This window comes from Osmia lignaria, chromosome 3 (genome assembly GCF_051020975.1).
Source record: "Osmia lignaria lignaria isolate PbOS001 chromosome 3, iyOsmLign1, whole genome shotgun sequence".
In the NCBI taxonomy this organism is placed as follows: Eukaryota; Metazoa; Arthropoda; class Insecta; order Hymenoptera; family Megachilidae; genus Osmia; species Osmia lignaria.
The window spans coordinates 7115528-7134174 of record NC_135034.1 but is presented as its reverse complement, the minus strand read 5'-3'; the positions used below and the strand labels follow the sequence as shown (position 1 = coordinate 7134174).

The following is an 18647-nucleotide window of genomic DNA, read 5'->3' as shown; positions in this document are numbered from 1 at the left end:
TAGATGTAAGATACAATTATAATGATGCACAATTTTCTAAACAGGTTGTATACACTCAAGGTACTTTAGAAATAATACAATGAGTGTTTCATCTTCTGTAAAACGATGATTTATTGTTAGCACACAGGTAAAGTATTTCTAAAACAGGAAACTGACTTTAGACTTCCATTACATTTATCGTATTACGTACATAATTACGTTTTCACAATTTTAAATGTATCCTAATAGCTATAAGTCATACATCATTACAATATATTTTCAAATACACAATGACACATTAGAATTTTGTGTGATCATTTTATAAATATACACACAAATTTTCTAAATATATTTACAAATATGTATAAATGACACTCTAAAAATAGAAGAATTCATACAATGCTTTATTGCAATTGAAGTATGCAAAAAGGTTTTTAAAAATTATATGAGATTTTGAAAAAACTTCAAGACAGTCAGTTTCTTGATCAAATTATAATCTTTAATTTAATTCTATCAGTGTATGTCAATAATCTCTTCAATTTTTATTCTTTTTTTTATAACAATAACACTTTATTACCCGTTTTAATAATGAAAGATAAATGCAGTAATAAATTAAAAGAATTGCAACAATTTAAAAAAAAACATCAACTTTTCTACATCGATTTATAATGTTTTATTTCATGAAAGTACTGAATTTCATTAAAGTGAAACTAAGATTAAATATGTAATTTTGCTATAATATGATCGCGTCTAAATAATTCCTTTAAACGAATATGCTTTTCGAATAATTTTCTAAACGTTTTAAATTAAATGTAATAGAAATAGACGATGACCATCTGTTATTTAAAATCTTATCTATAAAAATACATGTATACACATATGATACGTTTACATACTTATCTTTGTCACGTTTAAGAGATCTATTTTTTTTTTTAAATAAGCATTAGTACACATGAATTTTCACGATAAAAATGTTGATAACTATCTTCTAAGCAGAGAGTTATCTGTCCTCAATCTTCTAATAATCAGATTTATGTAAGGCACGTTTAAAATTGTTGTTACTTTCTTAAATATTAAAATCAGATCTTTAATTACATTAAGGTTTGTCAATAATTGATACTGATTTTAAGTAAAAAATATTCATATTGTCTAAAACAAATTTAATAGAACAAATAAAAATTTTAAGTGATTCAACAATAGAACCGAAAACATGGTACATAAGCTGTCCATTACATTTAATTATAACACCGAGAAAAAGAGATACATCTAATATTTATTGTTAACATTTACCATATGAGTATCATTCAATTACCATTTATCGTTAGAATATATTCATACAATAAATATATTTGCTTTTTGTGTTAAGTTGAACAAAATTATTCCCAATAAAGTTATATGAATATATTTGAAACTGTAGAATAATAATGTAATCTATATATATTTTGGGGCCTAGAAATTGATATAGATTTGATTTTTGATCATAGCAATATCAAAAATCCTTTTAGCTTTGTACTCGATAAAAGTTTCATCCACTTTGGCAGCGGTTACCTTTTTCTGACGGCTTCAAAAGCGTCCAGCTGTGTTGAAAAGTCAGAAAACATGAGATTCTCATCCAGTTTCTGTATATTAACAAAGAGGCCAGGACAGTTATGCAAACAACGTTAATCTATCATCAACTCGAAATGGACTGCACCTAATTTCTCGTGACGTTTATGTTTTATATTTTTCGCCCACGCTTTGCATTCTACGTTTATTAAAATGCCAGCTGTAAACAGATATTTCATTAATTTATTTTGTAAAATATTATTTAAAGAAAAAAAATAATTGAAATCAATGTTAACACATTATTTGCCACAGTGAAAATGTACATACGTATATATCTATTAAAAATACAATCATTTTTTTAGGAAGCCTCCATGCTCGGTACTGTACCTTACAATTTTCAGGTGGCAGCGAACGTGTCACTAATGATCCTCATAACAATTAACATGTTAAATTTATTTCTTGATACTTACTACGAGGTCGAACAAAGTGAACAGCTACCAATGGACTGAGATAACCCTCAGAATTTTCAAATGGATAAAAGTAACCTGGGAAACCTCTTCGTGGGATATAATGAATTGGTCCTATATTTTCTTGATCTGCTGGACTCTCTCCTTCACAAGATACCCAAACTGTATTGAGTTGTAAAGAATTGTTCGCTTTCAAACTGGCAATATGCTCCTTGAGATCCAATGGCATATTTTCTGGTAATGATTCTGTATCATTGTAAAAGTCTGGTCTCCAGGCATATATCTAAAACCGTTAATTCATTAAATTTAAAATATGAATGTATGGCAGTATTACAACGAACTCCTCATATTAAATAATATTGTCTTCTTTGCTTCTTAATCTTGTTAAGAAGGTAAATATACCTTATTCAGCTTAAGAAATATACATGGAGCGGATTTATGGTAATTGTATTGGTTCTCTTTAGTACAAGGATTCCAGTTCTTAACGTCAACGTCGCAGACCTTACCAGGAGGAGGGGGTTGATTGTAGTCGCACTTATTAATGTTTGCACCAAGACCAGGAACCGAGCCTGGTGTTATATAGTCTGAAAAATTATCGATCGGTAATATAATAGTCTATACTCCATAATGCTTATGCTTATCACTCAAGAATTCTATGAAGATTAAATTTCCTTCTATCAAATATTGGCATTCGTTTGTGCATTAAGTTAAAAGTAAAGAGAAGAGGAATAAGAACATATTAGAAATGATTGTGAAGTTATTTTAACTAAATATTGAATTCTAAATATTATAGGTACTTATTTCTTCAAAAATCTCCTTCATCAATAAGAAATAGATAGTTTAATTAAACTGAAAATTCTTTAGATATTTTAATATAAGATAAACTATACAATGATTACCAAATTACCAATTTTAAATATTACCTTTTAGAAATGCCTGCAAAGAATCAACCCAGTATTTATAGTTTTCACTGTCTGTTCCTCTGTACCAAATCAATGTGCTTTCCACATTTTCTAATGGTGGTTGTGGCCTGAATCCTAATCCTGTGAATGACATATTTAATGCTGAACATTTTAAATCTCATTGCTGGGATGTAAACAATCTTTAACATGAAATTAAAATCAATGTTCCCTTAATTAAGACAGAAATTATTTAATTGATTTTCAATTAATAAGAGGTAACTTCAAAAGGCCTATCAATAAGTTTCTGGTCCATAAGATATTAGATAATGTCTTGTAGAAGTCTTATTTATTTTTATCGTCATTTTATTGAGAATATTTTACCAGGATTTGTTCCGATTATCGAACGCTCTAACTGCCACCTCGGTATCCTTGGATCCAATGTTTGAAAGAAGCCCCAGAAGCAAATTGCAACCAATGCAGCCAGTACTCCATAGAATATCAAATAGAACAATCCTATTTTACCTGTAAAAGAAAATTTAATTAGCTTACTGATCTAATTAAACATCGGTCATACAATAAAATCTTGTTATTTTTTTTCATAATTCATGTATATACATACATACATTACTGAATTATTTTCGCTAAATTTCATTGAAAATTTCTTTCTGAGTACGTTAATGGCTGATCACCCACGCGATATCGCATGCACCACTTTTAATACTTGGCCATTGTAGTATACCTATTAACATTCTGATTGTCGCAGTGGTGATGGACATATAAAAAATTTTAATTTTTAAATTTAACCTTGTATTAGAGCCTGTCTTCTTTTTTACTTTACTAATTTTTCAATTATACAACAATTCAGGCGTAGTCAGTGTGTTAATGGCACCATTGCTTAAGTATTTCAACTTGTTGATTGGAGAAGACGAGTTGACTCACCCGGGTGAAAGATACATGGAATAACACAATTACTGAAAGATTCTATCTTTTAATAGTATTATGCTTATATTAGCAAGAAAATATGTACACCCGGTTGCGAATTCGACTTCTCTTGGAAGAGGAATAGAGAGAGAAGTCTCCTATTATTTACTTTTATTCTTCGGAGAATTCTACACAGTCAGTGGTGGAATAGTTCATAACTTTTTTCTTATTACTTATTAATGGGTTTGATTTGATGCATGTGAGATATTTTACGATCGCAATTAACAACAGGAACGAACTCAATCGTGGTACATCCGAGTCTCGTTTTCTATATTTCCGTTTCCAATTCATACATTTCCGTTTCGTTTTACAGTTTCACATCAGTGATCGTTGTTCACATTCGTGTAAGGAATACTACATATAAATCAAATTCATTAGCGTGATTTATATTTACTTAGTACATTATCAGCATTAATTGTGATTGTTTTACACGCTCGGCTAAAGAATGTCCGAATCAGCAATACGTGCCGAATGATGCCCACTGTGAGTTGGCCAAATTGGGTAATTGTCCAAATACTATTTACCACCATTACCACCAGTCACCATTTTCGATTTTTATCATAATCGAATATTTTGAAAAGTACTACTTGAAAAAGGTGAAATATAATTAAAAATGGTGTTGCAAACACTTCTAAACATTTTTAGTATCATATGAAAACTATACCCAAATCTAAAACTAAAGTCTCGTGAAAGAGATGCAGCCAGTTCTTATATTTTACAAGATTTTGTAAAGAAATAAACTCAGATTATATTTAGTGAATAAATAAATATTAATTTATTATGAAATAAGGATCTTATTTTATAAATAAGGAGTTAACATTTGTGGCCACATCAAAGAAATATAGTCGGGAGGTCACTTCGACGAAGAGCGGAATTGGAGAAGCGACCTTGCCAGACATTGAATCGGTACGTAATTGAATTGTTCCACTTGACCAGACGCTTGGATATCTTTGAATTGAGCCAACGATTAATGCAATTAACCTATATTACACGGCATGCCACCACGCGCCGATTAATTCCATTAGACCTAACCCAGACCTCAGTGGATTGTAAAAATCATTGTGATTTGCTCAGATTTTATCTGCAATTTAAAGCATTTCCTTACGTGTATGCATTTATACATTTATCAATTATTTTATGCAAGGTGATTATGATAATTGGATCAGGCTTTAACTTTGTTCCAAGTAAAGTTAGGAACAAAATTTGGTAATTTTATATTATTTAACATCTACTTTTATTTATCAATTTCTTTAAATTAATGAATCCATTATTTATGTTTGTTTGTTTTTACTGCGATTCATTTGTGGGATTATCAAGAAAGACGATAAGCGGAATCTTGACAGTTGTTAACCACTGTATTATATTACCGATGTTCTTTCGCGTAATACGATATATTCCTTATATCACGAGGACTTCGCGAAAGGACAACTATACCCGTTCATGTTATAAAAAAGCAAGACATACTAATCTCTGTATAAAATTAGAATAAGTAAACAGTATAAGAAGTAAACAGTCTTTTAACATGTTTCTTTCCCAATTCGAAGTGCTAAATAATATTTACGCGAGTGTATTTAGTTTTTTTTTAATTTGTGAATATTTGTATTGATTTTAGAGTCAAAAAATCATATAGTAATTCGTCTAAAGAATTTTGGCATAGACTTCTTCTTGTACCTTACTTTTTTCGCTAAGGATGACTAACATGCTCAGTAATGTACACTGACTGTAGTCACTGCGTCTTGTGCCAATCTCAAATACGAAAACCTACAACAGAGACTACTGATTTATGTCGTATTTTTGGTAATAATACTATGCCCATATTCATAATGCAAAGATGGTTGCTAACATTCCGGCCAAAGGATTTTAACCTTGAAGATGAACCACACCGGGAGATCAATTGTTATAATGATAAGGCTGTTAGGGTTAAATTGGAAGAAAATCCTTGAAGAGGTTCGCAGAAGAATTTAGCACAGTACAGTCTACAAATAGTAGATGGAGCCTATTCATCTACTTGGATTCATCTTAAAACTCTCTAGACGTGTATTTCATGATTTTATGTATAGTTTAATAATAATTCATACTCGTTACTTTTTCAAGTAATTATCCAGAATAGATAGAACCAATATGAGAAAATAATTTAATTATTTAAAAAATGCCACCGGTGTTTATATTATAATATTTTAATAATGTGTAGGGCCCCCTTTGTTCGCAATAAGTTCAAAAATGCGATTTGACATGCTTTCAATTTTTTCCGCGATTCTTCTTGTATCTCTGGAGGTCAACTGATCCTTCTGACCCCTTAATTGCACTCTACTTGTAAGAATTACTGATATTAATTAAAGAAACTTAATGAAAAAAATATCTTAAATAGTGACTAATAGGAAAGGAATTGTATGCCACCATGACAACGGCCGACCCCATGCATTGTTAGACATAAGTTCAGTGAACTGGGGTGGAAAGCAATAAGTCATTCCCCATATAGTGCGGAGTTCGCACCGTGTGATTACCACCTGCTTAGATCGTTACAAACCCTTTGGTCAGGAGAAAAGTTTAGTAATGAACAAAGAAAATTCAATTCTCCCTACACTACAAGCGCAATACTCCCACTTGCCCCTGAACCACCCTGCAAGACTTCTTATGAGCGGACAGTACATAATTATAATATAGCTATTGCTGTAAAAGAATAATCAATTTGTTTTAGCAACTAACTGAATTCCAGTTCATTGTATTAAACTCCTATGATTTTTAATATTAACTAGCAAAATTACTACTAACATTGTTCTTTGAATATACATTAATATACACAAATTACTAAAATTCATTTCTATCTTCAAGCTGAAAACAAAACCTGTTGCATGTAGACTTTAAAATGAATTTTAGAGATTTTCAGGAGAACGATGTTGAACGAAAGCTATGGTCGCGTGGGTGTACCCTTCGGAATGGCCCTAAGTTACATAATGCCGTAATACCTCCATTTAACGCCAATTGACCTCGTTGTACACGTTTGCGCTAAAGGAAGTTTAACAATTGCCATTCAGCCGGGCAAACGTTGTGTGCGCCGCGAATTAGCCGCGCATCGCGCTTCCGTCTTTTTCTCTCCCTTCCTTTATTTTTTTTTTTTTTCAACATTGTCCTTATTTGATTGCTTTATTTCAGAACAGGTGTGTGGAGGATATGTTCGTGTACGTAATCACTGATCACCTATTCATTACGTTACATTTGTTTTGTTGTAATTTAACCTTCGGACGGCGGACCATGGAAAATGTATCTTCTAAATTTTTTCAATTTAGAAAATGAAAATAATATGAAATGCAAAATTAAATTAAAATTGTGGCTCTCTCCATAGCCCGCCGTCCGAGAGTTAATTAAGAGGAAGTGTAGGAAAACGAATGTCTAGGTTAAGTTTTCCCAAAAGTCTCCCAAGGTTATCCAAAATAAAAAGTAATTGATTTAATTAGATGGAAATATAAATGACACGAATAATTTTGCATCCCTCTATCGCTAACACGCGTGCATGTAGTACAATATAATATTTCTGATAATTCAATGCAAAAGTAGTTACTTGGAAATAAACAAAAGCAATGCGAGAAAAGAGTTAACAAAATAAATGAATTTAAAATATTAAACCAATTACAGTAACTAACGTTACATCTAAACCTTTGAACTGAACTTGGTCGACTAACCAAAGTTGCCTAATGTAATTGCCGCTTAAGGGTACGCGTGGTCCCTCGTTAGATAAATTAAAATAGATACGTAAATATTTGTAAACGAACATCAATACCTCGTAATGCATCAATAGATCGATATAGATACGTTACGAAGGCTAAACAACTGAGGCATAATAGAAGGGTAACAGTATCAAGGTGAATACCGAGGTAAGGATAAATCGTGGGACAGAATTGAACAGTGAATGCAATTTACGAGAAACTGCAAAACAACGACAGGCTTCTGAGCTAATTAACTGAAAGAAAAGGTAATCCCGTAATTCTGTCAATACCTCTAAAGTTTTTGTAGGTTTTCTATTTACTATTGAAGTAGTCATTGTCAACAGATTGCCTCGTGGATTAATTTTTGTGAAGAATAAACATGGCTGACGGGGCCCATCTAAAAGCGCGCTAATTTTAAAAGTGACTTTCTGTTTTACGCAATTCACGTACATTAGTTAAAATAAATGCTTAAGAGAAGATTTTTTACAAAATTTTTTATATTTTTAAATGTTTGAAATATTAATTAATATCAGCAATTGAGAAAGATATATCTATTGCATTCGTGACATTGTTGTGTAAATGAACAAGGAAAATAATCATTTCAGTTAGCAAATATGTTTAAACAGGATACAAATATACGTGTTCTCTTGCAACTAAACAACTTATTCGAGTGAATGAGATAATTTTCTAGTAGGAGATGGTGGACGAACAATTTCAACTACAATTGCTTTGTTAACAGTTAAATTTACACGTTATATCATGTTATTATCTTATATTGTCTCTTTTTTTATGCTGTTATTATCATAACATGTTGCTTTTCTTAAAAGAGAATAAATATATTTATTAATTAATTAACAGTACAAGTAATACTCAATTAATATTTTTACTCTCTCTCCTTTTAGTACGAAATATAAATAGTACACATATATTATTAAATTTTGTTTAAACTTATTTAAGCATTTCAATATTAGGCACGTGTACGATAAACACTATTTCAGTTTCGACACAATATTGCGTTAATTGATATACACTTACTATACTTCAACTTTCACTTTGTATCAGGAAATACGAAACAATCCAAAGTATTACAATAACAAAAATAGAGACTTGTTCAGCCATATATAAATATTTGTAAGTTATAAAAAACCTGAGTCACAAATTCTTAGTCTCGCGCATGCGCATTAAAATTCATCGAAATATATCAAAGATCAAGACGCTCACGTTGCAGGTACACGACGGGCGCGTTATCAAAACAATAACATAAATGAAAGAAATATACACAATCAATATTACGAATGTAGTAGAAAAACAAACAAACTACTGTAGAAAATCAATTATATCGATTTAGGAGTTTGGATTTAGTGGAAATATCAAAACAGCGCGTACAAGGCAGCCAGAACCGAAAGAAAACGCCCAACGTGAATACCGTTCCGTTTTTATCAATCGTGTCGCAATAATAACATAACTTACCCCAGCTACTGGCTGTTCTGCCCAAGACGGCACCAGTTTCACCATTGTAAATAAAAGTCTTTAAAGACTGACTCGTTGACATGCTGGGTGGTTTAAGATAGGGGTTTGCCATCTCCGCGGTGACCAACTTCGGATCCTTGCTGACCATCGCGACGCCAGGTGTAATGACTTTTTTCGATGGAATTTATGCACTTATCACGTATCGCTCGAATTTTAAATATACAGTGGAAACGCACGAAAACAATCCAGGATAAACGTGAAACAACGCGACCGACGGCAGTGCAGGTTCGCTGCACCGAAACCGTGAGTTCCTCGAGGTCGGCTGGCAGCTTCTCCGCTGCCGACAGTTGGTTGTTCAGCGCCACCAGGTTGACTAAACACGCTTCGTCCGTGCAGGCTTCTTCTCCGTCTCGTTTCGTTCTAGTATTTTCTTGCCACTTTCTCTTTCCCTCTTTGCCCCACCTTTAACCCCCACCCCAATCTCATCACCGTCCATTGCCATGACGTGTCGACCGTGCACGTGCACGGAATTGTCATTGTGGTTGTTACCCATCAACGTGAATGTGTTGGGTTCATGGTGCCGATGTGTACGAGAAAAACTGATTGATCTCATAGGAACTTTCCTTTCCATTTTAATTCCTTAGACACTTTTTTTTAGATCCTTGTTGTACGACTTAATGTTCAGCAATTCTTGAATGCTTTGCATTTTCAAACTGACATATATTATGGTGGTTAGATGTTTATTAATGTTCTCTCATATGCCACGCCTATTACCAAGCTCTTTGTGCTTGTCGTATTCAGAGCCTGTTAGATTGAACAGGTTTTTGGCTGTTAGAACCGACGTACGCGAAGAGTTCAATGCTTGGTAGTATGATGCGTTGGAGTTGTAGGTATGAATGTATAAATATTTCCGTTCTTATAGTTTAAACCACGATTATAGCTAATTTGCTTGTATGAAGTTCTTTTTTGTTAGAACCAGAAACGTAATAAAATAAAACAAAGGACAACTGAAATAGATTTTATGAAACTGCTGAGGATACTGCGTTATTAATATTCATAAATGCCTACAAATTATAATAATACGTTCTATTTATTGTAAAAATCATGTAATAGTGAATTATTAATACTTTGTACGAGTCTGTGAATTAACGTATTTTTGCAGGTTAGAAATATACGTTATTACGTTTCACACAACTTAACATGACAGGTTACACTTAAAAACATGTGTTTCCATTAGTATTCAAAAGCTTGTTCATGATAGTATATTTATATATATCAAGCACATCGTAAAATTAAAATTTCATGAAGTTTATATCAAAAATAGCATCATGTATTTCTTTCTTACACCAAAATTGGCGCAGGATTTATAGCGAGAGTAATCAAAAGTTCAGTGGCGCGCTCTATTGTCCGCATTTCAGACTTAATGCAACTAAGCTCCGAGAACAGGTGGTTCCGTGCAGATTATGCCCTTGCTAGTCCACTTATGATTATTGCTTGACATAAGTAATACCATTTTGCAGCTTAAGTGTAGCTTTCCTGTTAAATTGTCATAAATACTTCAAACACTATTTAAGAAATAAATTATACTATATAAAGAGTACCAAACAATAAATTAACAAAAAACAAGTATTAGTATAATGAGACTAACAATATTGAATTAAGTACAGGCAAACGTAATATTGAATTAGGTACACAGGATATCCTACGCAACTGGGTTAAGCCATGTTGACAGTTTCGTTAAAAATAATAAACTGTTGATTTCTTAACATTATATCTTGATACCTATTTACGCAGAATACTTAGATTAGATGATACTAAGTTCAAAATATTAAAATAATGGCGAGCATATTACAGGAAAGATCCTATTATACGTTTCCAAGGATTATGATAATATTTCATAGAAACGATTATATTATAATAAGTGATGTTAATGTACTTGTAGGACATAGTCATTGGATAGGATCGTGATGAAGAAGGCTGTGAAAACGATTTCCTCGACTTGATAGCCGAGAAACAAATTGGGGGCTAAGGTCAAAACGCGTGTGTGTGACCTTAGTGCTTGGAGGCGACTCGTGTGTGCGATTCACAGCACTGTACTATTGGTAGTTACCTCCTCTCTCTTTTCGTCACTTTGAGATGAGTCGCGTACATGCATATAATGTGAGTCACATACGACGACCGATCTGAATTAACCACATCCTGTTCACTATGTCGTGTGACATTAATGTCATTGCCGCGTGTCGTCCGACTGAGAGAACCGGACTAAATAGACGGAAGAACCGTCTTAAATGTCTGGACCACGGACGACGAATTTCTTTTAAAACCTGAATCAAAATGAAGCATCTTTAAATCGTATGATTTATTGACCAGTTTCTCGATAATGTTGATTATTTAAAATTTCCTATGAAATTTAGAGCAATTTAGAGCAATTAAATCTTATTACATTAAGTAATTTCTTAATAATTATTATTTCCATTCCAAAATTCTATAAAATTATTATTACTATAAAAACTGTTGCAAGATCTAATAACAGTTAATAATTTGTTAACAAATTAAAAAGAAATAATTGTGGTTAATCAAAATTCATATTTTTATATTACATTCAGAAGGAGATATATTGATATGCATGCATAATAGTTTGTACAGTACCGGGAATGGTGGGCTTTCCCACTGGAAATGACGATATAGGGTAGGAAGCCCTCTTACACTCTATAATTCTCAAAGTCCTAAATCTGAAGATATTAATATTTTAATGGCTGCTATTACGTATTAGTACTCTTCTGTGATAGCAGTTATTAGCTGCAACTTAGAAATAAGTACTTTTATAGATAAAATAAAATTATAAAGTTCGTCCGTTCATAGATTACTTTAGAAAAAAATGTATATGACTTTAATTATTGAATATTATACAATTTAATATTTAAACTAGAAAAATATTAAATACATACATATATATCTGGTGGGTTTGTTTTCTCTACAGTACAATTTTCCGTACGGCAACCTACCATGCCTGGTACTGTACATGTAGATAATGTAGACTATAACTTATGGAACTTATTAACATATGTAATATACAGTTGTTCAAGATTCTCTATCTTATTTTAAGTAATTATGAATTATTTTTTTTTATTAACATAAAATCTGTCCAGTAAAAAGTTAAGTCTATTCGTTCGTCGGTAAGGATACACAAATTTAGTTTCTCGTTTTTTCTGTAGGGCGCAGTTCATTCGTTTAGTATTGTAGCGCCTCAACCGAGTCACCACCCACATAGTTCGTAGGCAGTGTTGCCAACCATTGTCTACACGCCATAGACAGTTGGCAGCTTTGTGAATAGATAGCGTCTAGATGGTATTCAGACTGAAGCGCAAAAATGAATAAAAACGTATTTTTGTTTAACACGTGTGATTTTTAAACCGACCTGGATAATTTCATCCCGCGCAATTCACGCGAAATAATATATGTGAGTGCTCCCTAACGGAGAGACTTTGTAGGCCCTCACAGTATGCTCGACAGCGCAATCATTCGCAGCTCGTGTATGTGATTAAATTGTTTATTAGGTATCAAAAATACAAGAAACAGAAGACAAAGTTGAAGAGAAGACCGGAGTCATCATGACTTCTGACATCATTTGCATATTGTCCTCAGAAATGCGTAAGCTGAAAATTTATACCCTATTTTGTCGATACAGATACGAATTAAAATAACATATTTCTCATTTATTTTGCTTTTATGGTGATAATTTATTAAATACCATTAATATCTTATGTATTTTTCTATCTTTTTTCTTATATTTCGGTGCTTTAAAGTGAAAAAAGTAATCTTGATCATATTTCAATATGGCGTTGATAATTTTCAACGAATTTTTCCATGCTTTTAATGTTAAAGTTTCAAAGCAATTCGAAGTTTCTACCAATGCCTGTGATTGGTCATCCATTATGGCGTCCTTCTATTTGGACCAATCAGATTCATCGTTAAAGGGTGCGTTGCGCGGAGTGTGGTGGAGTGCAACAGTCCTCTTCGAAGCTTCGTCTGTTTGGCACGTGTCTGCAACAGGTAAGATTAAATTATCTTCAAATATTAAATTAAATTGCCGATCGGGTGTTAACAGTACAAAAAACAGAAAGAAACATCGAAGAGAAGTCTGAATTCTTGATCTTTGACATTAATTCGGCGTTTTCTTCAAAAATACGTGAGTTGAAAATTTTTGCTCTCGCCGCGAATGCACAATAAGAGTAGAACAGCAGAATCTGAATTATTTTCTCTTTTATATCGTTAAGATCCTAAACATTATTGAATGTTTTTAGTACTGCTTTACACAATTTGCTGTTTTTAATTTAATAACGTTCTTTCTTGAGCATCGTAATATTATTCCTGTTTAGACCTGTTCGTGTACTTGCTTAGGTATCGGCCGGTAGCGGAATATACCGAAGAATGCCGAAGCGGTACCGACCGGTTTTCGTCGGGAAGGAAGGTCTCGCCATTTCTCTCGCGAACGTCGAAGTGACAAGACGCGTTGAGAGCATCCTTCCGCATAAGTAATAGGTACACATTGTATCTATTAAAATATTTTGCATCAATTATAGTTCGATCGTTTATTAATAATAACTTTATCATTGTTGATTAAATTTTATTTACATAAATTTGTATTTCTTATTTGTTACAGATATTTTCTTGATACTGAAAAGATGTCATGCGATACGATGCTACGATACTTGATATTGGTAATATTTTATAAAATTCAAATTCATCTATAATTTTATAAAAATAAAGGTTGATAATTTTCATAATTAACCATAATTCTTTTTTGTTCTGTTACAGATGAATTTCTCAATTTTGCCGAGTTCCTGAACACCCTGATGACTGGGCCGATGATTTCCTTCACGACTTCCGTCTTCTCCTATAAGGCAACCTTCTACCTAGTTGTTGTGCAGCCTCCTATCTGGTTGTTGAGCATCCTTCTACTTGACTGTCGGAAGAAGAGTATATCTGCGAACGGTGAGTCGCATGTTTTATGGTTCCTCTGGTGCCCAATCATGTCGTAGGACGAATGGTCCGAATCGACACGGGTTACTGGTTGTATATGTGGTTGGCGAGTATAGTGACCATGGGTATGATTATACCCATGAGTAGTAATATTTTTATTGTGTTTCATTTCATTTAGTTCAGGCTAGGTTTTCTTGTACTCCGCGTTTTAATATCATTTCAATTCCACATATTCCAATAGATATTTTTGAAATATATGAATGCTCTTAAATGTTTTTAAATGTGAAATATGCAATATTTTAATACCGAAACAATTTTATTTAGTTTGTCTGACTTAGTTATTGCGAAGGTTCAAAGCAATATAATATTGATAATGTTATGTAATATGTATACTGGATATACATATTAATGATGCTATTACATTGATTTAATTACATTTTATACATTGTAAATTCAAATATAATTTGAGAATTTTTTACGCGTAGTAAAGTTCATTACACGTTCATGAAAAATTGAACAGTTTATGTGCAAGAAGACTATTCGTGACGGGTAGATTTCCAAGTCAGAGTAATCTATTTGAACACCTTTTTCGTATTCTTGAAAATTTACTCTGAGGAGGGAATCGCCCGAGGATGTTTTATTCATTTTCACAATAAATTCTTTTTTCACAACAAAGAATTCTTAACTAAGACATTAAATTCTTTTTTATTAGAAATTTGCAGTTATTAAATTAGTGTTGCGAAAAATTTCCAGCGCGAGAGTAAATATGACGATGCACTGACTAGTATTCGGTGGGAATCCTTTTGGTTTTTAAACTCAATCCTTTTTATTATTTAATTAATCAAATTAGTTACAAGGATTCCGCGGCATAAGACCGTGAACACCATCTCTGGGAGATATACCCATGCATTACTAGGCCTTTGCAGGCGCAGCTTTAGAATACGGAACATATGAAAATATGTTACCATATTCTAAACTGTAGTCCTTTTGTCTATACTATGGGCGTCCGCAAATCTGACACCGTTGGATGCAACGTGTTGGACGGGCGGGTAGCGCTCTTAGCGAAGGGGTGCACTCTGTCCTGGCGTTACGACGTCCAGGCGGGGTGGGTGGTATGTAGCGTCTGGCGTAAGTCTAGGGGGCGTGAGACCCTTCGTTGCCAGCTGATATTAGCAGTGTACCATGTTTGCGTCATAGTTGCTCAATTTTACTTTTCAGTATTTGATCTTAAAGCTTTATATTTACAAAGTCGAGTCACTTTTATTAAAATAGTGAAATATTAGCCCGTTAGATGTTTATGTACTAATCATGTTTCTAGATCAGGATTTTCAGGTTTAACCCCTTCCGTGTTTATTGCCAAAGCCCATTCACGTGCCCAGGTGCTACTTGGATGGGTAGAGGCAATGAGCACGATGACCTAGTTCATAAGAATAATAATTAATAAGCGGCTGGCATTGTGTTAGTATATCGTGCACGACGTAATTTCCAGATATGGTGTGTGTGTTTTTAGGCTGTGGGATTGCGTCGGTTTAGTAACTTTTTCATTTAACTTTTAATTTGAAATAATATTTTATTCAACAAGATGTACGATGAACGTACAAACCAAATAGTATTATTACCATTACTATTACTATATTGCCATTACTATTACCATGATTATTACCATTATTATGAAATATTCTATATCAAAGTAGTTAATTAAATTTTGTAATTATCATTATACGCAATGATTGCTAGCCTTGCCAGACGATTTCAGTGAAAAATGGTACGTACCTTAGAGTGTGATGTGAGATGAAACTCGGGTGACGGAGGCGTCCCGGGACGTTCTCCCTAGTGTAGGCTCTTGCGCCCGGGTGGAGTGTATGGGGGTCATGGAATGAATTTTTGTGAGGATGTGATTTTGCTTTTTTTAAATATAGCGTTAGGTAGGTAGGTAGTATACCTTCTGGTGTGTGTGATAGATCGTAAGTAGGTAGGGCCGGGACAGGTTGTCACAGTCTCTTGGTCGGGTAGGCGCGATTTCGCGTGATCAACCTGTACCTGGAATATGTTTGAAGAATTGACGATACAATCGATACGAACGGAGTATGCCGTTCGCTTTCGATTCTATCTGTACAATTTTTCAACGAAACGCACAAATTCTGCTCGAGCACGGCACGTGTGCACGAACAACGACTTATATAAAGTCCTTTTTCGTCCACGTGTCAATTAGAGTTTCGCGATTTTTCTTTTTTGTTGATTGTTTTTTTTTTTATTTTGCGAATTTGCAAGTCTCGAGCTTTAGATATAAGTTTCAGGTGGGTGGACCGCCCGAAGAAAGAAAAGGCTATATGCCGAAGCGCCCCGACAAACTGTCTTTCAAGAGGGGAACTACTAATGATTTTGCATCCTTTTGCTAAAAAGGATGGGAAATCATTATCGTTACTACTTTGTCACTGTGCTCGCCTGTAGTTGTAGTTTTGTAATTTCAGGACAAGAGGGGGCCCGTGACCCCCATGATTTTGGGCAAATCGCGTTTTCAATTTAGTGTTGCGAATGAATATCGATCACGGTTCAATTTAGCGATACGAACTTTAAATATCGCGTTTCCGTTTTGTATTGCTTCAAAATAGAATTTAACTTTTCAATGTTGATTGCTTTAAGATTTTTTAGAGTTTTGCTTTTTAATGTTAATTGCTTTAGTGTTGCGAATAAAAAATCCACGGTTTGAGAATCCCCATTTTTTGCATTTTAATTGCATGTCTGTTAAAGATAGCGTTGCGAATGATATTAGCGCGATTGTTTCCCAGTGTTGCGATTTATAAATACGCGATTGCTTTGCATTAGTTTATAGAGTTCCCTGTTAATTAGTGTTGCGATAATGAATATTCGCGTTTTGCATTAGAGTTGCGATATATGATGAAATGCCCAAAAATGATCCAGTGGATCCACCATGGTCCCCATAAGGCAGATATGGACCAGCTGCCGTGGTACAGCCTTGGATTGGCTGTGCCCCTTTTTTAGATTAGTGTTGCGTCTTACAAAATTCGGTAGATTTGAGTAGTGTTGCGTTACAGTTCGCGTTTTTCCTTCTTTTCTTTTTTTCAGCTTAGCGTTGCGCATAATGGAGCAGCCTTCACGCGTACGCTTTTGTATTATATAATTAAAGAAATTAGTGTTGCGTGTAATTTCGGTTTGTTTTATAAGGTTTGCTTAGGGATTGCTCTTATGAGCAATCAAATTTTTCTTTTCAGAGCTTTTTTTTGAATTTCAAAAATTTTGAGCTTTTGGTTGTTGGAAATACTGTTAAATAATATATGAATTTAATGTTTTCAGAATATTATTAAATACGATAAAGTTTTAAATAGATTCTTTTCCTGAAAAGCAAAGTCCACTCGTGATTTTCTTTTCAATTTTTCCATTTGCAATAAATTTGCATTGAAAGGTATATTTTTCTAAATCTTTCTTTTCATTGAAAATGAATCATTAACAATGACTCTGATTTTTGTAAAATTTTGTTTGTGCTAATGCATCTTTTTTCCAGCTATTAAACTTTTTGTCTTGATATGAATTCAATTAATAAGTTTCTGTTGCAGAGAAATATCTCAGGATGTATTTTAGTAATTAATCTTTTTTAGTTTGTTTCAGGAACTATTCTCGTATTAAGGTAATGCGAGTCTTATTATTTTTGCAAATTGTATCTAATTTTTTGTAGTTTGTTTCAGGAAGTATTCTGGTGAGGACAACAAAATCTACAAATTTATTATATTTATTTATGGTTTTGTAGAATGATTATATCTTAATGATTTTATGGTCATTAAGATATAATAGTGTTTAATTAGGAATCGTTAGATTTAAGCGAACATTTAATATTATTACGAGCGCTCGTATAGGCATGTATTCTTAGTAATACATATTGTATGTAGGACAAATATGCAATTGCATATTTATTAATTACATCTCCCCGTGGTGAGACCTGGGCAATCGTTATTATTTGATGACTAATTAATAACTGTATCATTATTTCTATAGTACGTTTATTAATTATGCAGCAAATAATACGAATTTTTTTCTATTTAAGCGCTGTTATATTTTTTTCAGGAACTATGCCTTTGAGATTCTGAAGTGTATCACATTGCAAATACAATTTTACGGAAAGAAAATTAATAATAATGAATGCATGGTCAGTATTGTTTAATTATGTACTTATACGTATAGTTATAAAATTTAGTGCAATATTTTGTTATAAATAAAATCTTCTGCCGATAAGGTAAAGAAATTAATGAACTTAATCAAAGTAAGCATTCATAAGGTAGTAGAGATTTTAATAAGTAACTAATTTGTTCTGAAACATAAATAATCCATCTTATTTTACATGGCCATTTTCATTTCATTTCATGGTCACTTGGAGAATAAAGTAAAATGATGGAAGATTTTTTTTATACATTCTGTTTATTTTTCATAACACATTTCAAGCATAATGATATCAACAGCCATGCCATTTCGCTATGAGTTATTACCAGATATTCATGCTTAAATGTCCAAGTCGCCGGATTTAAGTTCGCGTTTCGAAATCTAAGGTGAAAACGCAACAACATCGGGCCGAAAGCTCGCACACATCAAAGTTCCTCGAAAGA

The 18647-nt window shown here is 33.0% G+C and overlaps 1 protein-coding gene and 1 long non-coding RNA gene across 2 annotated transcripts; one reads left to right on the top strand and one right to left on the bottom strand.

Moving 5' to 3' along the window:
- Positions 1–86: 86 nt before the first annotated feature.
- LOC117605368 (sodium/potassium-transporting ATPase subunit beta-2) lies at positions 87–9458 on the bottom strand. Its single transcript, XM_034326631.2, has 6 exons — positions 9049–9458; positions 3275–3415; positions 2915–3034; positions 2394–2575; positions 1995–2274; positions 87–1744 (listed from the first exon to the last, which is right to left on the bottom strand). The coding sequence occupies exons 1-6, from the start codon at positions 9194–9196 to the stop codon at positions 1641–1643; spliced, it is 975 nt and encodes a 324-aa protein (XP_034182522.1). The 5' UTR covers positions 9197–9458; the 3' UTR covers positions 87–1640.
- Positions 9459–13472: 4014 nt separating this feature from the next.
- LOC143306167 (uncharacterized) lies at positions 13473–14277 on the top strand. The gene is made up of 3 exons (XR_013063632.1): positions 13473–13590; positions 13712–13769; positions 13867–14277. It is a non-coding gene; the product is annotated as an uncharacterized LOC143306167 (long non-coding RNA).
- The last annotated feature ends 4370 nt before the right edge of the window (positions 14278–18647 follow it).

Bases quoted from the DNA above. Each gene is read 5' to 3' on its own strand.
- LOC117605368 (XM_034326631.2), bottom strand. From the start codon at position 9,196: ATGGTCAGCAAGGATCCGAAGTTGGTCACCGCGGAGATGGCAAACCCC. The intron at 3,416-9,048 runs GTAAGTTATGTT...TTTCTTTTACAG, and splicing joins CAGAACAGCCAGTAGCTGGG to GTAAAATAGGATTGTTCTAT. The intron at 2,275-2,393 runs GTATATTTACCT...TAACGGTTTTAG, and splicing joins TATTTCTTAAGCTGAATAAG to ATATATGCCTGGAGACCAGA.